Source organism: Rhinopithecus roxellana, chromosome 19 (genome assembly GCF_007565055.1).
Source record: "Rhinopithecus roxellana isolate Shanxi Qingling chromosome 19, ASM756505v1, whole genome shotgun sequence".
Classification (NCBI taxonomy): domain Eukaryota; kingdom Metazoa; phylum Chordata; class Mammalia; order Primates; family Cercopithecidae; genus Rhinopithecus; species Rhinopithecus roxellana.
This window is the reverse complement of record NC_044567.1, coordinates 5032938-5057497: the sequence shown is the minus strand read 5'-3', so window position 1 is coordinate 5057497 and position 24560 is coordinate 5032938. Positions and strand designations below refer to the sequence as shown.

Genomic DNA, 24560 nt, shown 5'->3' with positions numbered 1-24560 from the left:
TGAGATGGATTCTCAACTCCGTCATCCAGGCTGGAGTGCAGTGGCACAATCTTGGCTCACTGCAACCTCCCGCTCCCCGATTCAAGTGATTCTCCTGCCTCGGCTTCCCGAGTAGCTTGGATTACAGGCGTGAGCCACCGCGCCCAACCAATTTTTGTATTTTTATAGAGTCGGGGTTTCACCATGTTGGCCCGGCTGGTCTCAAACTCCTGAGCTCAAGTGATCCACACACCTCAGCCTCTGAAAGTGCTGGGATTACAGGCATGAGCCACCGCTCCCACCCAGCTATGTGGTTTTTTTCCTATGTGCTGAATCTCCAAAACGAGACAGAACCAGAAGCAAGGCCTTGGAGTCAGCACATTGAAGAGTTCCTCTTCAGGCCTCAGGTTAGTTAACAACCCAAGTGTCCTGCACTACAACACCTCTCAGGTAGGGGCTGAGGAAATGCTCTGAGGAGGGCTCAAGTAGGGATACAGGGCTCCCTGTTCCCCTTTCCTGTTGTCTGTACCTAGCACTCAGGTTACCTGCACGTTAAAAGGCAGCAAAACATAGTGATTAACAGCATAACATCTGCAACCAGACAGCCTGGGAATAAATCTCAGTTCCCTGCCCTGTCTACTGTGCTCTCTGCAGCAAGTTATTTGACTGTTTATGCCTCAGTTTCCTCACCTTAGAAGGGATATACTCTATTCACTGTATCATTAGGTGATTAGGAAGATTAAATGATTTAACATGTGTAATGGTACTTGGAAAAATGCCTGGCACATACTAACACTCAATAAGGGTAGCTACTATTGTTGCCTGATTTTCTACAAGAGAAATTTTGAAAGACAGGCAACTGGCCGGGCACAGGGGCTCACGCCTGTAATCCCAGCACTTTGGGAGGTTGAGGCGGGCAGATCACGAGGTCAGGAGATCGAGACCAGCCTGGCCAATATGGTGAAACCTCATCTCCACTAAAAATACAAAAATTAGCCAGGCATGGTGGCGTGCACCTGTAATCCCAGCTACTCAGGAGGCTGAGATAGGAGAATCGCTTGAACCCGGGAAGCGGAGGTTGTGGTGAGCCAAGATCATGCCACTGCACTCCAGCCTGGGTGACAGAGTGAGACTCCATCTCCAAAAAAAGAAAAAAGAAATCCCTGTTCAGAGAAGCCCTGGATTGGTGGTAGCCTGCCTCTCCTCTGTAATGACCACGTTGCAGCACTGGAGTAAGATGCCCATCTCACATCACAAGAGAGAAACCAGGGAGCAAACAGGGATGTCAGTGGGCTCTAACTTTCTCAAAAAAAAAAAAAAAAAAAAAAAAAATAGATCTTATACCTAACTATTCATTTCCAGATTATCTGAGCCAAGAGTAAAAAGAAGAAAACCATTTTGTGTATGATGGATAATTGCATGGAATGAAAAGGGGAAATTTTAGGTTTAGGAGGAAAAAAAAGCCAAGTGAGATAAAGGCAATACAGAAGTGTCCTTAACGTCCCCCTGCGCTTCACACAGAGTGCTAAAGGAGGAGGAACCACTAGGTGGCAGCATATGAGCAGGTGAACCAAAGAAAACCAACTGCCTCCGGTTTTAGGGGCCTTTGCACCAATACCATCCCACAGGTAAGGACAATGGGCGCTATTCTAAAGTGTTTAACAGAGGGAGCAAACACAAACCCTTCTATACTCCTCCTTTGCCACCCACCTCTCACTCCCCCATCCTCTGCCCATCCTTCCCTGGAGACCCCAGGACCCAAACCTGAAAAGCTGAGTGGCTAAGAGGCCAGAATATCATCGTGCCACCACTCTGTGGCTGAAAGACATCAGAAAAGGGGATACCAGAAGAGAAAGGGCAGGGATCTGCAACAGGATAAGAGGCTGAAAAAGGAAAAGGTCAGCTGGGTGCAGTGGCTCACGCCTGTAATCCCAGCACTTAGGGAGGCCAAGATGGGTGGATCACGAGGTCAAGAGATCAAGACCATCCTGGCCAACGTGGTGAAACCCTGTCTCTACTAAAAACATAAAAATTGGCCGGGCATGGTGGCGCACGCCTGTAATTCCAGCTACTCAGGAGGCTGAGGCACGAGAATCGCTTGAACCTGGGAGGCAGAGGTTGCAGTGAGCCAAGATCACCTCACTGCACTGCACTCCAGCCTAGCGACAGAGCAGGAAAAAAGAAAAAAAAAAAAAGGTCGAGGTAACTTCTTCACTCCCTGCAGAGTTCAATGCCCTCTAAATCATATGGCCATTGGCTTCCAGCATTTAAAATAAAATGTCCCTTCTATACCTGTTTCCAAGAGGAAACAACCACTTCCCAAACTGCAAAGGTCTTTGGATACCTCCATATACCCCAAGGTAGGCACCACACTCAGATCTCTGGCCCTTCTAGCTGTGAAACTCAGCAGAAAAAGAAATTTGATTGGCCCTAAAGTATATAAACAATTGACCTCATTGGAAATCTGGTCTGTAGCTGTTCTGGCTGTTTTGTTATATGAAAAAAAAAAAAAAAAAAAAAAAGGTAGGGGGGCTGGATAAAGCATGTTTGATGTGTTGATGAGACAATCTACAGGCTGATGGACATTCTCTGCTAGGGGACAGTTCTAAAGGAGACTTTTTGGAAGCAGCAGATTCCTACAGTGTTGGAAACTAAACCTCACCCAGCAAAATGGCTCCCCACCCAATTAGCCCCCATCTTAGCTAATGGCTCAGATGGCAACAGGCTAATTAGATTACAGCTCCTCTGTTTGACTCTACTAACCAAATCCCCACCTCACTGCCTGCCACTAACCGGATAACTGGGGCATTAGACCACTTAACTAACCACATTATATGCAGGATGGCTTCTTAATCACCACCAATTGTTCTGGCAAGTGAAATAGGAGAGGGGTGGAGATGAAAGGCTTTTTTCCTTGATTTTATGTAAAGAGAAAATTTAAAAGCTAAAATCCTAAATTTAAGAAGTAAATGTAGCCGGGCGCGGTGGCTCAAGCCTGTAATCCCAGCACTTTGGGAGGCTGAGACGGGCGGATCACGAGGTCAGAAGATCGAGACCATCCTGGCTAACACGGTGAAACCCCATCTCTACTAAAAACTACAAAAAACTAGCCGGGCGAGGTAGCGGCGCCTGTAGTCCCAGCTACTCCGGAGGCTGAGGCAGGAGAATGGCGTGAACCCGGGAGGCGGAGCTTGCAGTGAGCTGAGATCCGGCCACAGCACTCCAGCCCGGGTGACAGAGCGAGACTCCGTCTCAAAAAAAAAAAAAAAAAAAAAAAAAAAAGAAGTAAATGTGTAATCATTGACACAGAAGGTACTGACACCCAGTCGATAATCTAACCTGGGGCTGGTACAGTTTGGCCTAAATTGTCCAAGCTGGTATCCAAGAATACTAAATGCTCTGAAAGCAACATTTCAGCTGTATTTCAATAAAAATACGTTTTTCTAGTGTGTTTTCCCTGTCATCCACATAGCAAAATAGCATAGACATTGTTTTGCAATTACTTCAATATTAAATTTTTCCATATGATGGCCTGGTATATCTTTTACAAATCTGTATTTAATTCAAAGCCAACTATATTTTTCTTGATGGTGAATAAAAAATGGGAAAGAGGTGAGAATTCCTATTAAGTCTCATTCCCTAAACCCAGGTTGATTTTGTTTACAACTAGAGTAGCGTCAAAGGTGGGGTTGACAAGGTGCTCTCCCTCCTGTTTGACAGACTTTGTTTTTTTTTTTTTTTTTTTGAGACGGAGTCTCGCTCTGTCGCCCAGGCTGGAGTGCAGTGGCCGGATCTCAGCTCACTGCAAGCTCCGCCTCCCGGGTTTAAGCCATTCTCCTGCCTCAGCCTCCCGAGTAGCTGGGACTACAGGCGCCCGCCACCTCGCCCGGCTAGTTTTTTGTATTTTTTAGTAGAGACGGGGTTTCACCGTGTTAGCGAGGAGGGTCTCGATATCCTGACCTCGTGATCCGCCCATCTCGGCCTCCCAAAGTGCTGGGATTACAGGCTTGAGCCACCGCGCCCGGCCGACAGACTTTTTTTTTTTTTTTTTTGAGATCTAGTCTCCCCTCTGTCACCCAGGCTGGAGTGCAGTGATGCGATCTCTGCCTCAGCCTCCCGAGTAGCTGGGATTACAGGCGCCCACCACTACATCCAGCTAATTTTTGTATTTTTAGTAGAGACAGGGTTTCACCATCTTGGCCAGGCTGTTCTTGAACTCCTAACCTCATGATCCACCTGCCTCAGCCTCCCAAAATGCTGGGATTACAGGCATGAGCCACTGTGCCCAGCTGAGACAGATTTTTTTTTTTTTCTAAACAGAATATGTAAGGAATTAGCCTTGATCTCAAGTTGCCATTAACCTTTTTAAGAACCTTAGCTTCGGCCGGGCGCGGTGGCTCAAGCCTGTAATCCCAGCACTTTGGGAGGCCGAGACGGGTGGATCACGAGGTCAGGAGATCGAGACCATCCTGGTCTACACGGTGAAACCCCGTCTCTACTAAAAAATACAAAAAACTAGCCGGGCGAGATGGCGGGCGCCTGTAGTCCCAGCTACTCGGGAGGCTGAGGCAGGAGAATGGCGTAAACCCGGGAGACGGAGCTTGCAGTGAGCCGAGATCGCGCCACTGCACTCCAGCCTGGGCGACAGAGCGAGACTCCGTCTCAAAAAAAAAAAAAAAAAAAAAAAAAAAAAAAAAACAAAAAAAAAAAAAAGAACCTTAGCTTCCTTAGTTGCACCACCCTATTTATAACCAGTTAGTATTTGCAAATAATGAAACTGAGGATCTTAAAGCCTGTGATCCCTGGTTCAAAATCACACAAAATCTGCCATGGAAGAAGAAATAAAATGAAAGCCCCTTGAAATTCTCTGTCAGCTGCTTTGCTTATTGACTTACTCGAGTTCTGTTGCAGTTAGACACTTCCAGTGAGACATCTTCAAAATCCACATTTCATGCCAGGGCATCACAATAAAGCAGTGCTGTCACTGCAAAGCGCAAGATAATGCACGTTGTTGGGGAGGAAGACCCCTGCCTTTAAAAAACAGTCTGGGAAAGATGGAGTTGAAGAGAAGCAAGAAGAAAAAAAAAAAGTTTTTTTTGTGTTTTTTTTAATCTTCTTTTTTTTTTTTTTTTTTTTTTTTGAGACGGAGTCTCGCTCTGTCGCCCAGGCTGGAGTGCAATGGCCAGATCTCAGCTCACTGCAAGCCCCGCCTCCTGGGTTTACCCCATTCTCCTGCCTCAGCCTCCCAAGTAGCTGGGACTACAGGCGCCCACCACGTCACCCGGCTAGTTTTTTGTATTTTTTAGTAGAGACGGGGTTTCACCGTGTTAGCCAGGATCGTCTGGATCTCCTGACCTCGTGATCCGCCCGTCTCGGCCTCCCAAAGTGCTGGGATTACAGGCTTGAGCCACCGCGCCCGGCCTGTTTTTTTAAATCTTAAGAACAAAACTCTCAGATGCCAGGGACAGTGGTGCTTTCATCTTTGGCAAAACAAAAACAAAAACCCTTCCCCTCAGGTCTCCCACCAGGAGTGGCTCTGGAAGGATAAATCTTGAATGGCATTGATTTGTTAACTCCTAGGGACCAGCAAAATCTGCAGGGCTGAGTTTAAAAAAAAGCAGACCTCTACACAGAGGATTATCTCTGCGACACAGCCCAGTGACTCCAGCTCATTTTCTAGTTTGTGGATTACCATAGTCCCTTGCTTCTTCCCTTCCCTACTGCCCGGCTATTTCATTTCCCATTAGAACTTACCAGGATTGGGTAGGGACTTTGAAATTTATAACTAAAAAGATTCTTCTTTTTCAAGGGATTTGAATTAGTCTCTCTTTTTCCCTATAAAAAACTAACTGTTCAGAAAACATGCTGTTTTTCTCCTCTGTATGAGCTGATGACCATTCTTTCGGGTTCCATTAATGATATATTTTAAGATTTAGCCCATGCTGTACAAAAATCTTTTATAAATATAATGGCCCCCCAAAATACTGCCACATCAGAGGAAACTAAGGTACAATTAACAAAGTGATCGTATAATTTATTCCCCAAAGGAAGACATTTTTGAGAGTGAAAGGGAAAGTTAATGATGATGCCAAGACGGCAGGTGTAAACTGGGAAGTGTGGTCATGCTAAAAATAAGGCAAAATGAGGTGCCCAGTCACCTGGGGAGTGGATGGTAGAGAAGGATGACCTGGCTTTCCTGGTATGAGGCTTGGCTATGTCCCTACTAATGAAGTCCTCTCCCCTGCAGGCCTGGTTTCTAGGCAGACTCTGCCAACTGGGCTTTCTTTTCCTGATGCCCCGGCATTCTGAGGGGCCCGATGTCTCTGGCACCGAGCCACCTGTGGGGCTGGCCAGCTGTCAGTGGCTGTGTGCATTCAGTTCCCTCGTGGGGTCCCATCACAGTCCACAACCCCTCCAACTGGCAAAGCACCACTGAAGGAAGCATTTTTGTGGCACTGGGCAATAGTATGCCACTTCCTTGCCTCCTGTGACAGAAGTGTTCCAAGAGGCTTCTAGTGCTGGTCCTCAAAGAGGGCATCTGGTTCCACTGTAGACACTCGCAGCCTGATGGTGAGCAGCTGGTCACCTTTTGTCCTCCACATCCCATCATGGAACAGGAAACAGGATACAGACATTTCCCTTTTCCACACCATCAGACATGCCCGCATTGCTGTGCTGTGAGTCACCAAGGTGGCATATGCACACCACCAGCCCCAAGGACGTGTCATGAACTATTCCACCTCTGGACAAGCATGTAGCATCTGGAGATTTAAGTTCATTTCTTCAACATCTCCACATTTACGGTACCAGAACTTGGAGCCGACTGCTTCACTCTGTTAGCGCAGGGTTTCTCAACCTCAGCATTATTCGTCTTTTAGGCCAGATAATTCTATGTTGTTGGGAGCATTGTAGGATGTTCAGCCACATCCCTGGCCTCTACCTACTAAATGCCAGTGGCCTCCCCTACCCTACCCCTGACCTCTGACCACCAAAAATATTTCTAGGCACTGCCTAATATCCCCTGGGGGCAAAATCTCCCCTAGTTGAGAACTGCTGTCTCAGGGCATTTGGGGTGTGCTTAGCACAAAGCACAGAGAAACTGCCCCGCCTTCTAGAAGTTTGTGCTTGAGCCGCTGGATTATAGTGATAGAGATTACAGCTAGGTTGAGAAGATACAGCATTTAAATGCCACAAATTCCTCAGGGCTTAAAAACCCTTTGCTCTACCTTTAAGATTTGCTCACCTGCGCTGCTGCATAGTTGCACTACAATGTGTTGGAATGAGCAAGACCATACTTGCCGGTTCAGAGCTGCATTACAGTCTCTCTCATGTTTCCCTTTTCTGTGACAGAAATCTAAAAAAGGAGCGCTGAAACTCTCACTTAGGACCAAGTCAAATGCTGTGTACTTCAAATCAAGAAACACCATGCAGAAGGCAGCCGCAGATGAAAGGGTTCAATTCCGGTTCCCTCCTCAGTGCACTGGTGGGGCTGGGGCCAGGCAACATGCTTTGTGTGTGTTGACTACGGTCCCCAGGCAGAAGTGGGGAGATTCAGGACAGATTACCATCTCTCGGCTGCAATTTTCCTGGTCCTTCGTGTTCATTTATGGGAAAGTTTTCTCATACAAAATGACTCCCAGGAGCTCTGTCCAGAACCAAAAAATAAATAAAACACAAACGCAACCAAAAACCACACTGCCTTCTCAGGAGGCCAAAATAGGAAGTGAGGTCCAGTGCCATTGTTGTCTCTGCCAGCACAGGGGCCATCACTGGCCCTGGTGCCAGCCAGAGCCCTGCCGACGCTGCCTCCCATGGGCCCTGAATCTGAGGCACCTGGAAGGGTTATTAGCAGGATTGGAACTCATCCCTCTGCTGGGACCAGATCATAATTACAGTAATTTTCTAACAGAGCTCGGCAGTAGGACTGTTTAATCAGCATCTGACTCCCTTGTGCTCCCAGCCCTCATTACTCAAGGAGAGGAGTGGGATGCCTCTTAAAGAGACAGTGCCCGCCTTTCAGCATTTTGAACAGATGTGCCCTAATTGGTAGAATATATCTAAGTCTCACAGCTTATAGTAGGCAGGCTGCATTGCCTCCAACAAACTGCCTCAGGCTTTCACTGTTCTGGGCCTTCTGCCGGAAGGATCCGGGTCAGGCTGCTGGTGGGCTGGGCTTCCCACACCAACACAGCCACCAGGGAGAGGGACACACACAGGGCTAGAGCACTTACGGATCCGAACAGGCTGGCCCTTTCTGAACTGATGGTATCAAAGAAAAAGTGCTTGGCTGAAGGACGGGAAGGAGACTTGACAGCCATGCATGAAAAGAAATTTTGGCTGGTGGCTTCCCATAATCCAGAGATTCCAGAAACATCTTGTGTTCCTACCCTTCTGGGGGAAAAAAACCTTATAGACTTCCCAGTAGTCTCCTAATTCTCACACCCTAGCTTTATCACCTCTGTTTATTATCTGTGCCCCTTTGGCTACCATGAAAGTATCCCTTCGCTTTTTTTCCTTCTCCTTTGCTTGTGAAAATAGACCAGATCTCCCCTGAACAAGAGAAAAGTAAAATTATTCACTCTGCTTGAGTCAGGAGCACTCTGTCTCCTAGGAAGTGTAGTTCTTGTTAACATTTTGAGCATAAGTTGTCTGTGTTTATTATATCGAGATTTGAGGTCTCCAGCTTTCCAACTCCAAATCCAGTCATGGCTAAAATAGAAGTGTTTTTCCCCACTGAGAAGTCATATCTCTAATAAGGCCAGACACAGTGGCCAACACCTGTAATCCCAGCACTTTGGGAGGCCAAGGAGGGCAGATACCCGAGGTCAAGAGTTTGAGACCAGCCTGGCCAACATGGTGAAACCTCATCTCTAAAAAAAATACAAAAATTAGCCAGGCGTGGTGGCAGACACCTGTAGTCCCAGCTACTCAGAAGGCTGAGGCAGGAGAATCACTTGAACCCGGGAGGTGGAGCTTGCAGTGAGCCAAGATCACGCCACTACACTCCAGCCTGGGCAACAGAGCGAGACTCCATCTCAAAAAAAAAAAAAAAGTATAGTGGCTAAGAACAGGAAAGGAGGCACTCATCGACAGTTTAAAGAAAGGTAATTTAAACCAGACTCTGAGCCTTTTACAGAACTGGGTCCCTGCTGGCAGAGGGCCACCCCTCCAGCTTAGAATCACTGCCCAGTGCTCCACTAAGGAAGTGGTATGTCGTGCTGCAATGGTTATCTGGCTTTAGCTGCTTCTCAGCTGGCTGCTCATACGTAAATCCACAGATGCCACTCCAGCCTCTGATTTAATGCTCCTGCAGCTCAGTGAGGCAGGCCGGGAGCTGGTCTATTCCCCTTTCTACCCCCAACCCCTCCTCACATCAAATCCTTCCAATTCTCACACCACTGTCCACCCCACCCCTAGGGTGTTAAGGATATTCTGCAAGAGCTGAGGCATATAAACAAAGTCACATACATGGAACTAACTTAATGCCCAATCAGATTGTCAAAAAGTCATGATCAGGCCGGGCGTGGTGACTCACGCTTGTAATCCTAGTACTTTGGGAGGCCGAGGCAAGCGGATTACTTGAGGTCAGGAATTTGAGACCAGCCTGGCCAACACGGTGAAACCCGAATAACAATACAAAAATTAGCCAGGCGTGGTGGCGGATGCCTGTAATCCCAGTTACTCAGGAGGCTGAGGAAAGAGAATCACTTGAACCTGGGAGACAGAAGTTGCAGTGAACTAAGATCACACCACTGCACTCCAGCCTGGGTTACAGAGCGAGACTCCCATCTCAAAAGAAAAAAAAAGTCATGATCACCTCCCAAGCAAAGCTAACAGAGAGGATAGGAGGTACCTTGGACTCGGTCATATGGATCTAAGGCCTTAGCATGAGAAAACTAAGAACTGTGAAAGAGCTCTGATTTCTGAGGACAATTCTGAAAAGCCCTGCAGGGTTGCTTTTTTTTTTTCCTTGAATGTAGTGGTAGACTTTTTCTTTTTTGGGGTGGCAGGAGACTTGTCTCACAGAGCTTGGAAAGTATCTCTCATGTGAACATACTCCACCATCATCTAAAAACATGCTTTTTAAAAAACCACACTTGGATGGGCACAGTGGCTCATGCCTGTAATCCAAGCACTTTGGGAGGCCGAGGCAGGTGGATCACTTGAGGTCAGGAGTTCGAGACCAGTCTGGCCAACATGGTGAAACACAGTCTCTACTAAAAATACAAAAATTGCCAAGCGTAGTGGCTCACACCTGTAATCCCAGCACTTTGGGAGAATGACGTAGATGGATCATGAGGTCAAGAGATCGAGACCATCCTGGCCAACGTGGTGAAACCCCATCTCTACTAAAAATACAAAAATTAGCTGGACGTGGTGGCAGGCGCCTGTAGTCCCAGCTACTTGGGAGCCTGAGGCAGGAGAATTGCTTGAACCCGGGAGGCGGAGCTTGCAGTGAGCCAAGATGGCGCCCCTGCACTTTAGTCTGGCAACAGAGCGAGACTCCATGTCAAAAAATAATAATAATAAATCAATAAAATAAAAATACAAAAGTTAAACGGGTGAGGTGGCAGGCCCGTGTAATCCCAGCTACTTGGGAGGCTGAGGCAGGAGAACTGCTTGACCCCGGGAGGTGGAGGTTGTGGTGAGCTGAGATTGTACCACTGCACTCCAGCCTGGGCGGCAAAGGGAGACTTCACCTCAAAAAAAAAACAATTGAGCTCAGTTTCCTCAATGAAAAAAGGAGCATATACCTACCCTACTTTCCTTGCTAGGCACTGAAAAGGGCCAATAAAATTATGCTTATAAAACTTAGTGTTTTAGGCCATGTGCGGTGGCTCAAGCCTGTAATCCCAGCACTTTGGGAGGCCAAGACGGGTGGATCACGAGGTCAGGAGATCGAGACCATCCTGGCTAACACGGTGAAACCCTGTCTCTACTAAAAAATACAAAAAACTAGCCGGGCAAGGTGGCGGGCACCTGTAGTCCCAGCTACTCGGGAGGCTGAGGCAGGAGAATGGCGTGAACTTGGGAGGCGGAGCTTGTAGTGAGCTGAGATCTGGCCACTGCACTCCAGCCTGGGCAACAGGGCGAGACCCCGTCTCAAAAAAAAAAAAAAAAAACTTAGTGTTTTAATGGTAAGAAACCCCCCCCACCCAACACACAAACACATTTCCTCCCACCAAACAACCCCCACAAGCTTGGAATCAGTCATCTTGGGTTATGGATGACTAGATGTGGGCCATGGAGGTATCTGATAGAAGAAAGGTGACTAAATCAGGACAGAACTTGACTCAAAACTAAATTCTAAACATTTTTATCCTACAAACAGTTCAATGAGCCACTACCCCCAGCTAATCCTCCACCTTTCATAGAGGTCATCCAGCCACAGTGGCTAGACCTGGGCACACGCAGGGACAGAGCAAAACAGAAGAGGGGCCTATGGCACTATCTGGATGGAGAGAAAAACTCATGTGTGCTATTTTTCTGATGGCCCTAGGCCTGTATTATTAGAAAAGTGCTTTCCTTCCTAGGACTTCTCCTTCTAAGGCCTATACTCAACTAAGAGAGAGACTGAAAGGAGATGGTGCCTGGCCTTAAATTAACTGAGGTGCTGTTGTATGCATGCTGCTAATGGATCATTAAAAAAGCTGGGAGTCAGAAAAATCACATCCATGTCTTTGAATGGCTCCTGCTGTCCCAGCAGCCTAGCCTGCTGGCAGAACTAGCTGCTGAGCACCAACTCCAGGAAGAAAAGGAGCAAACAGAAGAAGTCCAACCCAGCTTGCTGTTTTTTGGCTGAGTAGGGAATTGACACAGACCACCTCCGGCTCCTGTCTGGAAGTTTCGAGATCAGAGAGCTTCAGGCACAGCTGGGTTCACAGCTGCACCATTTGGAGCATTGGGCTCATTAATATTCATGAGCCATCCCCACCAATCGGCAAAGCGGATGCCATTAGCTTAGCATCTGTCGGGTTTTTGTGAGGGTTGCGCATGGAGTTTTTTTCCCCTTTTAAATGAACTTCTTCTGACATTTTGGATTTGCCTCTGTAGGTTTTCTATCCTCGCCTTGCTCTGCTGCATCATATAAAGGAGAGACCCAGGGGAGGCGAGCAGGAAAGAGGGATGAATACCAGCCAGGGCTTTGCATCTGCCTGTTGACAAACTTTATTTCTCTTTCAGCACCTGGCACCTCAGACAGGCTGCGAGGATGGAAGCAGCATCAGGTAAATTATACCTAACAAGGTTCATGCCCAGAACTGTGAGAAGAGTTGGATCCCAGCTCTTTGGAAGACAATCCTTCCTCCAGTGGTGAAGTTGAGCTGCACACACAATGCAGGAGGGCTACAGAGCACAGTTCTAAACCATTATTTCCATGCTGATAAATTCATGATTTATGAAAGAAACTACTGCCAGCCCTCACTCCCTCCTTCTCTGCTACAGCTTGTTAGACACAAATTACAACAACAATCTTAAATACTTGCATTTTATTTCAGGCCAAAGCCCCTCCACTCTGAACTAAATGCCATGACAGTCCCACAGCATAGGCTGGTAGTAAAAGAGCCCACAGACAGGGTAGGATAGCCAGAGGAGGGAGGAGTGGGCGACAGGTAGGGGAATAATCACATACGCAAACCTAAGAGTAAAGCAATGCAGAATGCCTGTGGCACTCGGCTCCTACCAGCTCTGGCTCTCAGTGGAGATGAAGAATGGCAGCAGGAGGAGAGAATGCCTCATTGTCTGAAGGAGAGCGTGTTGTTCCTCATCTCCATCCCCAGAGCCCTCTCTTTCAGGCAGGCAGAAACAAAGCCCTTGCACCCCCACTGGACTGCTCTATACAGCACAGAGATGCTGGCGGTGAAAGCCCTGGAGGCAGGGAGCTGTTACCAAAGGAGAAGAAAAGGATTCAAAAAAGAAAGGAGCCCACTCTAACCCTGCAGAAAAGATAGCCACGTCTCCGCTTTATAACCAGAAGAGACAGTGACAGCCCCGACAGTCTTTTCCAAAATAAAGGCCCCTGGGCTGTTGCTGTTCCTTCTGGCTGTGGCCAGCCACTTCTCTCTCAGGCATGACCATGAGCTGTTGTGCAGGTCTCAGGCTCCACTCAGCCAGTCTCAGGCTAAGGTCTTGGGACATAAATCCCCAGCGGCAGAAGTCGCAGCACCAGTTCCATTCAGTGGTATCATTGAAAGAAAAAGCAAGGAGGTGGGAGAGTAAATATTCATCCCACTGTCCATGCAAGAAGGTAGGCAAGAGGCCAGCCTCCCGGAAACAAAGTGCTCTAGGGCTACAGCAGAAACTGAAGCCAGCCAAGATGGGGATACAACATGACCACTCCTGTTGGGACAATGTTCAATATGGCAGCTTAGAATTGCCACATACAGGACCCCAAAACTGGTCACCTGAGGAGATACTCCTGGTCCTACATACAAATGACCTACAGAAACTCAGCTCCCAGGAGAGTAATATGGGGTTCTGTTCAAAATCAACAGCCCCTGGGCCTTATGCTTAACTTACAAACATCTGCACAGTATTTATTCCCATGGAAGAGGCATACGGGGCTGTTATGACTGACCTCTGTCAATCATCCCAAGCAGAGGCGACTAGAAGACACTAAGCAGCCCTGCCTCCCACAATACCTGCCCTGTGCCCAGTCCCACCTGAGTAAGTCTCCTGGCCCGTATCTTCTCTGACCATCTCAGAGCAGAACCCAGAGCTCACTTTTCCAAAACTGTTTCTAATTGACCAGGGTCCAAAGGCACAGCATGGTCTCCTCCCACAGCCCTCCTCACAGACTGAAGAGTGGAGGTTCCCTCATTGGGTCTTCCAAAATCACAGCATAATGGTGAGGAGAGGGGTGGGAGAGTGGGACTTTCCAAGGAAGGAACCTCAGAGTCAACAACTGGAGCCCACACTGCTAAGTGGTCCTTTTCTTCACTGGGAGGCGGTGAGGGAGAGTTCCTCCTACCCGATCTTGGAAGAAAGCAGCAACTGGAAAAGAGTGGGAAAAGGAAAAGAAAGGTATGAACAGCTTGGGTAACATAGGGAGACCCCGTCTCTACAAAAAAATAAAAATAAATTAGCCACAGATGCTGGCATATGCCTGTAATCCCAGCTACTCAGGAAGCTGAGGCAGGAAGATTGCTTGAACCTGGGAGGTCAAGGCTGCAGTGAGTTATGATCACACCACTGCACTTCAGCCTGGGCAACAGAGTGAGACTCTGTCTCAGAAAAAAAAGAGTATGAACATATAAACAAAAATGAATGGAAAGGGAAGTCTCTCTGAGCCTATTCTGACTCAGGAGGCTGCCCAATAAAAAAAAAAAAAAAAAACGGCTGGGCATGGTGCATTATTTGAGTCTGGGAGGTGGAGACCAGCCTGGGAAACCTGGCGAAACCCTATCTCAATTTAAAAAAAAAAAAAAAAAAGACTGGGCGCGGTGGCTCACACCTGTAATTCTAGCACTTTGGGAGGCCGAGGCAGGCGGATCACAAGGTCAGGAGATCGAGACCATCCTGGCTAACACGGTGAAACCCCGTCTCTACTAAATATACAAAAAATTAGCCGGGTGTGATGGTGGGCACCTGTGGTCCCAGCTACTGGGGAGGCTGAGGCAGGAGAATGGCGTGAACCCGGGAGGCGGAGCTTGCAGTGAGCTGAGATCATGCCACTGCACTCCAGCCTGGGCGACAGAGCAAGACTCTCTCAAAAAAAAAAAAAAAAAAAAAAAAAAAAAAAAACAGATAAATGCAAGTGAATGGATAAACAAAATGTGGTTATTTAGCCATACAAATGGACTGTTATTTAGCCATAAAAATGGGGGGAAAAAGGAGAAAAAAAAGCAATGAAGTAATGATGCATGATAAAATATGAATGAACCTTGAAAACATTTTGTTAGATGAAAAAAGCCGGTTACAAAAGACCACAAATCATATGACTCCATTTGTGTAAATGTCCAAAATAGACAAACGCATAGACAGAGAAAGTAGACTAGTGGTTGCCAGGAGCTACGGGGGAGGGAAGGACAGGGGAGTCACTACTCATGGGTACAAGGTTTCTTTTGGGGTGATGAAAATGTTCTAAAATTGACTGTGGTGGCTGACATTTATACAACCCTGTGACTATATTAAAAAATACTGAACTGTACCTAAAAAGGTAAACTTTATGGCAGGTAAATTGTATGTCTATAAAGCTATTAGGCCAGGCGCGGTAATCCTAGCCAGTAATCCCAGCACTTTGGGAGGCAGAGGCAGGTGAACACCTGAGGTCAAGTGTTCGAGACCAGCCTGATCAACATGGCAAAAATCCCATCTCTACTAAAAGTACAAAACTTAGCCGGGCGTGGTGGCACTTGCCTGTAATCCCAGCTACTCAGGAGGCTGAGGCAAGAGAATCGCTTGAACCCAGGAGGTGGATGTTGCAGTGAGCCAAGATCATGCCACTGCACTCCAGCCTGGGCAGAAGAGTGAGCCTCTACCTCCACAAAAAAAATAAAATAAAAATAAATAAGGGAGGGAGGAGGAATAAAATACCGAATAAATGAGAAAACTTTCCCTTCTCTCTCCCCAGGTTTCAGTAGGAGCTCCTGCTACCCAGTTGTAGGTTAACACAGACCCACCTGGATAGAAAGCCACGCACCCAAAGAACAAGATCTCTTGAAAGGCTACCAATGCTATGACATTACTTCCCTAAGAAATGGACACCTCTCTGGTCCAGGTTATAGCAAACCTAGCCCCTGCTATCTCAAAGAGTACTCCAGTTACCTCTTAGGCTGGTCTCCTTTAGCCAGATGAGAAGAGCTCTGCCTCTCTTCCTGGACCCAGCCACAGTTTGACATAGCATATCGAAGAATGGCATCAGACACAGTCATGGTGCTTCGGCCTTGGACACAGGCTTCTATCTCAGGCACTGAGAGCTGGCTTTGCAGGAAGAGGTGCAACTGACTGTCGGACAGGAGAACCACACTCTGCAGGACCCTAGGGAAAATACAGGTAGCACAACACAGAGCGTCAACCTGAGGAACTGCTCTCCATTCCCCATCCTCTGAAGAACTTCTGGTTACCTGAGCAGGGAGCTCCATCCTGCCTGGCACTTTCCTCCACCCCGCCTCCACCCTCAGTGGCCAGCACCAGCCGTTCTGTCCACTCACTTTTCAAGGAAGTGCTGCAGACCTTGTCGTCGCTTCTCAATGAACTCATCTGAGGTGCCAAAGAAGGTTGACTTCCCAGGAAGTTCAGGAACAGGCCTGTGGAGCCACATGATATAACACCCATGATAACTGTAACATCTAAGATAGTCATTCTAGCCTCTGATCAAGGAAATCCCTTGAAAAGAAGCCTCATCAATACAATTAGCATTTTTTTTTGAGACAGAGTCTCGCTCTGTCGCCCAGGCTGGAGTGCAGTGGCGCAATCTCAGCTCACTACAAGCTCCGCCTCCCGGGTTCACGCCATTCTCCTGCCTCAGCCTCCCGAGTAACCGGGATTATAGGCACCCACCACCACGCCCAGCTAATTTTTTGTATTGTTAGTAGAGACGGGGTTCAGCATGTTAGCCAGGATGGTCTTGATCTCCTGACCTCGTGATCCACCCGCCTTGGCCTCCCAAAGTGCTGGGATTACAGGTATGAGCCACCGCCCCTGGCCACAATTAGCTTTTAATAAGGGGTGGTGCTAACATTGACTGACTGCATGCCAAGTGTCAAGCCAGACTGTGCTAAATGTTTTATAAACATTATTTCATTTAGTCATCCCAAAACCCCATGAGAAAGATATTAGTAAACTCACTTTAGATCAGAGAAGTTAAGTAAATTTCTCACTGTTACACAGCTAGTAAGCAGCAAAGCTCATATCGGAACCAGGTCTATGACTATAAAACCCATGCTGATACATTATTCTTGTCTGTTTGATTTTAGAGACAAGGTATTGCTTTCCAAGCTGCTCTCTTCAGGTTGCCCAGGCTGAAGTGCAGTGGCATAATCATGAGCATAGCTCACTGCAGCCTCAAATTCCTGGGATCAAGTAATCCTCCTGCATCAGCCTCCAGAATAACTAGGACTACAGGCACGTGCCACTGTGTGCACCTAATTTATTTATTTATTTACTTAGGTATCTGTAGAGACATAGTATTGCTCTGTTGCCCAGGCTGGTCTCAAACTCCTGGCCTCCAGTGATCCTCCTTCTTTAACCTCCCAAAGCACTGGAATTACATGTGTGAGCCACCAAGCCCAGCCACACTATGTTGTTAATGAAACCCACTCCTGGCTAGGTACCGTGCTTCATGCCTGTCATCCTAGCACTTTGGGAGATCAAGGTGGGCAGATCATTTGAGCTCAGGAGTTCACGACCAGCCTGGACAACATGGTGAAACTTCATCTCTCCTTTAAAAAAAAAAAAAAAAAAACAGCCAGGCGAGGTGGCTCACGCCTGTAATCCCAGCACTTTGGGAGGCTGAGGCGGGGAGATCACCGGTCAGGAGATCGAGACCATCCTGGCTAACACAGTGAAACCCCGTCTCTACTAAAAATACAAAAAATTAGCCGGGCGTGGTGGCGGGCACCTGTAGTCCCAGCTACTCGGAAGGCTGAGGCAGGAGAATGGCGTGAACCCGGGAGGCGGAGCTTGCAGTGAGCTGGGATCACGCCACTGCACTCCAGCCTGGGCAATAGAGCAAGACTCTGTCTCAAAAAAAAAAAAAAAACAGGCCGGATGTGGTGGCTGATGCCTGTAATTCCGCCACTTTGGGAGGCCAAGGCGGGTGGATCATCTGAGGTCAGGAGTTCAAGATCAGCGTGGCCAACATGGTGAAACCCTGTCTGAATTGCTTTAAACAGGAGGCAGAGGTTACAGTGAGCCGAGATCGCACCATTGGACTCCAGCCTGGGCAATAAGAGTGAGACTCTGCCTCAAAAATAAAAATAAAAATACAAAATACAAAAAGTAGGCCAGGCGCAGTGGCTCACACCTGTAATCCCAGCACTTTGGGAGGCCGAGACAGGTGGATCACTTGAGTCCAGCAGTTTGAGACCAGCCTGGCCAACATGGAGAAACCCCATCTCTACTAAAAATACAAAAACTAGGCAGGCGTAATGGTGGGCACCTGTAATCCCAGCTACTTGGGAGGCTGAGGCAGAAAGAATTGCTTCAACATGGGAGGCGGAGGTTGCAGTGACATGAGATCACGCCATTGCACTCCAGCCTAGGCAACAGAGCAAGACTCCATCTCAAAAAAAGAAAAAAACATTATTTCCCAGCTAGGCCTGGTGGCTCACACCTAATCCCAACAATTTGGAAGGCCAAGGCAGGAGAACTGCTTGAGTCCAGGAGTTCAAGACCACCCTAGTAACATATGGAGACCCCCATCTCGACAAAAACATTTTCCAAATTAGGCAAATGTAGTGGCATGCAACTGCAGTCCCAGCCACTCAGGAAGCTGAGGTGGGAGGATTGCTATAACGCAGGAGGTTGACGCTGCAATGAGCCATGAGGGCGCCACTGCACTCCAGCCTCCGTAACAGAGCAAGACCCTATGTCAAAAAAAAAAAAAAAAAACCCAAAAAACCAAAAAAACAACATATTTCCCAATTTCCTTAGTGCCTGGTATGTTGCAAGTTCTCTTCATTGTCAACTCCAGTACCTACATAAGCACCCAAAACAGACCCAAGAAGGAAGCAAGAGCAAACTCACACCAAACCAGCATTTCTCTGTAGCTGCTTTCTCAGCCACACAAACTCACGGTAGCGGCGCCGCACACAGGAAGTCTTGGCAGTAAAGGCTTTGCTGTTGGTCTATACATGAAAGCACATGAAGTACATGAAAAGGGTTTAGTGGAAAAAAGACAAGTTCACATAAGCTCCCTATCACTGCTCTCACTGAGGAGCCATGCCATCAGGCCACAAAGCTGATCAGGTCCCCAACTAGAACAAGGTGCCACCAGGCAGCCCAAAAGCAACTCAAAGACATACCTCAAACTCTCTTTCCTTTCCTCCCTCCCTTTCTTCCAAGTGTTCTGTCTCAGGTCCACCAGAAACACTCAAAAATAGGTTACACCTTGCTGTGTGCAGTGGCTCACGCCTGTAATCCCAGCACTTTGGGAGGCCAAGGAGGGTGGATCACCTGAGGTCAGGAGTTCAACACCAGCCTGGCCAACATGATAAAACCCCGTCTCTACTAAAAAAATATATATTCAAAATTAGCTGGGCATGGTGGCACATGCCTGTAATCCTAGCTACTTGGGAGGCTGAGGCAGGAGAATCGCTTGAACCCGGGAGACAGAGGTTGCAGTAAGCCGAGATCACACCACTGCACTCCAGCCTGGGCAACAAGAGCAAAACTCCATCTCAAAAAAAAAAAAAGGTTACACCTCAGTACAAGCCCCTCAGCTCTGCAGAGCGTTGACCCCAATACAGAAGCTTGATGCACTCACATGAAGGAATATCTTATAATCCACGTAAGAGTTCCAGGAGCCCTCATTCTGCACTCGGGGGTCCTGAACACGCACTGTAATCACCTCCTGTAGGTAAGAAAAACTTCCTCAGCTTCAGCTACAGATCAAGGCAGCTCTGACAACACAGGTTGCTAGATTTTTCCATCCAACACCAACTTTCATTCACTCAACAACTTTCTTTTTTTTTTTTTTTTTTTTTTTGGAGACGGAGTCTCGCTCTGTCGCCCAGGCTGGAGTGCAGTGGCACGATCTCCACTCACTGCAAGCTCCGCCTCCCGGGTTCACGCCATTCTCCTGCTTCAGCCTCCCGTGTAGCTGGGACTACAGGCGCCTGCCACCGCGCCCGGCTAATTTTTGTATTTTTAGTAGAGACGGGGTTTCACCGTGTTAGTCAGGATGGTCTTGATCTCCTGACCTCGTGATCCGCCCGTCTTGGCCTCCCAAAGTGCTGGGATTACAGGCGTGAGCCACCATGCCCGGCCAACACCAACTTTCATTCATTCATTTCATTCATTCACTAAATTCAGTCACTAAATTCAACAAATTTTTACTGAGCCCCACTATGTGTCAGACACTGTTCTAGGCACTGGGGATAAAGCATGAACAAGAGACATAAGTCCCTGCCCCCATGAAGCTTACATTCCAGTATATTCCAATCAATGGAAAATTTAGTCAGAATGGAACTCTATTTCCTAGGAATGCCTCTGCTGTTGATTTCTTTCTCCTGACTTTATTTTGAGCTCATCAGAACCACCAAAGTAATACTGCAGGAAGAACACTACTGAGTAATGATTTGCATCTCTGTGTCCTCTTTCCTCCTAAATCCCCTCTCCAACTTTTACCTACCTGTTCTCTGGAGACCACACTCTTACCTCCTGTTCTTGGTTCTCTGACATCCTACACCAACAGCCCATTGGAAGAAAACATCTGATGAGGGACAGAGGATACAGGATCAAGATTAGTATGCCTCTGTTCTTACCATTCTTTACCAGGGAAAACCCTGAAACTTTTTAACAGACCTCCGTGGGGAAACCCAGGCAACACTTTTTGTTTTTGTAAAACTTAAGAGGAAGCAAAAAAAAATACCCATTAGCTCAATGCCAAGCTAAAAGGCCCTGGGGAATTTGCCTCCCTTCTCAGACCAGGCCCTCAACTAGGCCACCTCTCCCCAAAGGGTGTTGGAGTCTACAGAAAGTTTGTCACATGCAGCCAAAACAGGCGGGTCCAGATGTAAAACTTTTGCCTTGAAGAACGCAGGCACAACAGGGTCTGGGGAGCACTCAGATCACAGCTTTGAAAGGGAGCCTAACAGCGCCCCCTCCCGGCTGTCTAGAGACAACCAAGTCCCCCCAAACACCGATGCTTCTGCATTTCTCCCAGTCTCACTAACACCAGTCACCTCCCCACAGGTGAATCATAGAGCTAGAGCACTCCAAGGAGCATCTGAGTGGGTTGCCCAGTTGGGACCTCCCCAATCCATACTCTGGAACCCAAGCCAACTGTTCTAATGACTTCCTCTCCTGACATGCCATCCGGTTTGTACTTCTGCCCAAGCACCCCACAGCTGCACAGGTCGACCCAGGATGCATTCTGCTCTTTTGTAAAGATTCATTAAAGCCTCAGCCCTGATTTTCCCCAATGTGGCAGTTTACATGTATAGCGACATCGCCCACTCCGACAAGGGGACCATGAAGGCTGCAGCACAGGGGTTACTCAAGTCCAGTGGGGCCCATGATGTCACCTTCTGTTAAAATACAGCACTAATCTTGTTACTTCTAGAACTATTCCAACAGCATCCACCCTGGCTGCCGCCTCCACCCCCTTCTCTCTTAAGAGCGGAACAATAAGGTTTAATTTCCTTTTCCAATTTACCTTGAAATGAAAACTCACTTCAGCCAGTATGTACTGCCAACAAATGATCCAGGCTGGCTCCTGGGAAAACAAGACTATCTCTAATATCTCTGAGCCCTCCCTCTCCTTCCCCCATACCCATTCACATACGCACTCATTTTTACAGTCCCACAATTAATTTTAAACACATTCTCTTATTAGTTCTGCCTTACCATTAGAAGACAGTGTAATGAGTTTCCTTCTATTTTATGTTTTGCTAACACAAGACTAACATTTCAAAAGAAGGGGAACTCATTTACACCATGAAATCAGCAAAGCAAACAGCTTTTTCAATTCTCTCCAATATACCAGAAGTATCTCCACAGACAAACACTGCATGCAGAAACGAAGCTGCATGGTCCATGACAAAATTGGGCTACACGGTGTTGAGCAAACCCGAGGTTTTGTGATTGCAGTACCATCTTAAATGGTATTCTTGCTGACAATCTGATTTTCATGTGATGCAGCCACCACCTTCAAGGGGTCCTGAACTGAAAGGTGGGAAATTCCAATTCCAGAACAACCCATATATAACATTCCAGATATTAGTCAAATGTCTGAGACTAAAAAGAGCAGACCTATTTGCTGTGAACAACTAACCTCCTTAAGTTGTTTTTTTTTTTTCTCTTCTCTTTACAGGCATTCGATAAACTGCCCGCACAGGAGCAGAGAGTGAAATACTCTGAAGCGTCTTTAAACAAAACTAACAATGGGAAAGACGATGACAAGGCAATCGCAGTCATCCACTTAGTGGAGGTCATACATCTTTTGTACCTTGAAAAAGGTTTGTCAAATTCAGGACCGTAATTTAGTAACGAAATGATCATCATACACTTGGTCTCAGGAAGAGTTTGCATAGGGCCCTGCACTACCTTCATGAAGAAATTCTTCTTTCCTTTGGGGCCAATACCACTCAGAAACAAATAGCTATGAACTGGCTTTTCTTAAAAAAAAAACCTCCAGAGGCCAGCCTGGCCAACATAATGAAACTCCATCTCTACTAAAAATACAAAAAATTAGCTGGGTGTGGTGGCAGGCGCCTGTAATCCCAGTTACTTGGGAGGCTGAAGCAGGAGAATCGCTTGAACTCGGGAGGCGGAGGTTGCACTGCACTCCAGCCCAGGTGACAGTGCGAGACTCCATTGTCAAAAAAAAACAAAAAAAAAAACCTCCAGATGGGCCAGGTGCAGTGGCTCATGTCTGTAATTCCCGCACTTTGCGAGGCTGAGGCAGGCAGATCACGAGGTCAAGAGATCAAGACCATCCTGGCCAACACGGTGAAACCCTGTCTCTACTAAAAATACAAAAATTAGCTGGGTGTGGTAGTGCGTGCCTGTAGTCCCAGCTACTTGGGAGACTGAGACAGGAGAATCAGTTGAACCCAGGAGGTGGAGGCTGCAGTGAGCAGAGATCGCACCACTGCACTCCAGCCTGGCAACAGAGTGAGACTCTGTCTCAAAAAAAAAAAAAAAAAAAAAAAAAAAAAAAGGAAGAAAGTTTCAGTTGTAACTGTCCTTAAAAACACTGGGCCGGCGCAGTGGCTCACACCTGTAATCCAGCACTTTGGGAAACTGAGGCGGGCAGAACACTTGAGGCCAGGAGTTTGAGAACAGCCTGGCCAACACGGCAAAACTCCGTCTCTACTAAAAATACAAAAATTAGCTGGGCATGGTGGCACGGGCCTGTACTCCCAGCTACTCAGGAGACTGAGGCATGAGAATCGCTTGAACCCAGGAGGTGGAGGCTGCAGTGAGCCAAGATCACACCACTGCACTCCAGCCTGGGCGACAGAGCGAGACCCTATCTCAAAAACAAACAAATGAGACCCTATCTCAAAAACAAACAAACAAACACTGGAACAAATACAAAAACCTAGACACCAAGTAGTAATTTCTAGCAACCACTATTCTCCGTTAGATTCCTCCCCACAGATATCACTCCTCAAAAGAAAAAGCTCAGTTCTGCCTCTGGAGAAGAAGCAGAAAGTTCCTAACTTTAGTTCTATAATCTGGGAGATGGATCTGTACGTCATTCAAATAAGGCTAGAGTCAGTGACCATAGCTAATTACATAACTTAGTGTTAACTACATTTCCTGGGCCCTTTCAACCACATCTGAAGTTTCCTTCACTTTCTTCACCTGTACCAGCACCAGTAGCGCTGGTGAGTACCCAATTGTTTGCTGTTTACAAAGTAGATTCATGGTAAAGCTTCTAATAGAGTAACAATACAAGGCTTTAGTCTCACCATTTATTTTCTCTCCCATTTAAACAACTTCAAGCGAAAGGTTAAGAAAATCAGGTGATTAAAGTAGATGGAACTACTGAGACTACCGTCCCTTCTTACTCAATCTTGAGCCCTTCCTTAGTGCCAGATGGCAGATAGCAATTCAAAAAGCTCTCCCTCCAATTATAAATATCACACGTACTAGATAGAGGAAGCTCCCAGTTCTGACCAAGCTTTGTGTGATCTCAACCAAGCAGTTACGCTCCATCTTTTTGTCCATCTCTAACCTACTCCTTTCACTTGGAAGGTAATTAACAACGGCGACCACAATCTACCGCAAGTCTCCCGTGTCCACGTAAAATACTCGCCATTGCCCCCAGTCTTAGCCGTTTAAGTAAATGTCCCCAGTCTTTTACTACGATCACTCCTCCTCCATTCTCAACAAACTAGGACCGAAAGGTCCACATGATCCTTCTTTCTTTCCGATTAAGCTTGGGGAGTAGGAAGTGAAAGATATACTTTGAAGGTAAACTGAAAAGTCGGGTTTTTGGATCCCGAGCAAGCCCTTGCCTTAATGCCGGGTGGTAAGAGAGTCCCTCCCTAGGATGTAAAGCGATGCCGCCATCCCGAGTGCCACTACTGACGCTAAAGCCCACGCCCCCTCACCTGAGCGCAGCCCCTACTCCCCAGGGCCCCGCCCACGCACTCTCACCTGAGAACAGCACCAGCTCCCCAAAGCGACACCGCCCGCGCCCCACCATATAGCCAGATCACGGCTTCTCCTTCCGGGTGAGTCGCCGGTGCCCCGGTGCACGACGGGAGACCCCCCAACCCCGGGTGCCCAGGACGCCCCGCCTCTACAGGCCCGGGCTCTGAGTGGGATTCCCGCTTCCAAACGGCGCAGCTCCGCTTGCCAAGGCCCCGGACTGGAGTCGGGATCACCCGCTCCACTCACTTGGGACGCTAGACAGTGGACACAGGTGCCGGGTGAGGGACGGCGAATGGGCTCAGATATCCAAT

At 47.5% G+C, this 24560-nt stretch overlaps 1 protein-coding gene and 1 long non-coding RNA gene across 4 annotated transcripts; one reads left to right on the top strand and one right to left on the bottom strand.

The window, feature by feature from the left end:
* Nucleotides 1–1056: 1056 nt before the first annotated feature.
* On the top strand, nt 1057–15751 carry LOC115894824. 2 transcript variants are annotated; one of them, XR_004055016.1, is made up of 3 exons: nt 1057–1607; nt 12163–12206; nt 15551–15751. It is a non-coding gene; the product is annotated as an uncharacterized LOC115894824 (long non-coding RNA). The 2 variants fall into 2 exon arrangements; XR_004055017.1 differs by lacking the exon at nt 15551–15751 and having other exon boundaries at nt 12163–12742.
* On the bottom strand, nt 12453–24560 carry SNX11 (sorting nexin 11). Of its 2 annotated transcripts, XM_030923377.1 has the most exons (8): nt 24253–24543; nt 21299–21358; nt 20299–20353; nt 19406–19492; nt 18667–18767; nt 16131–16226; nt 15745–15957; nt 12453–13971 (listed from the first exon to the last, which is right to left on the bottom strand). In XM_030923377.1, exons 3-8 carry the CDS (start codon nt 20338–20340, stop codon nt 13698–13700), a joined length of 813 nt encoding a protein of 270 aa, XP_030779237.1. In that variant the 5' UTR covers nt 20341–20353; nt 21299–21358; nt 24253–24543; the 3' UTR covers nt 12453–13697. The 2 variants fall into 2 exon arrangements, with proteins under 2 accessions (XP_030779237.1, XP_010357371.1); XM_010359069.2 differs by lacking the exon at nt 21299–21358 and having other exon boundaries at nt 24253–24560.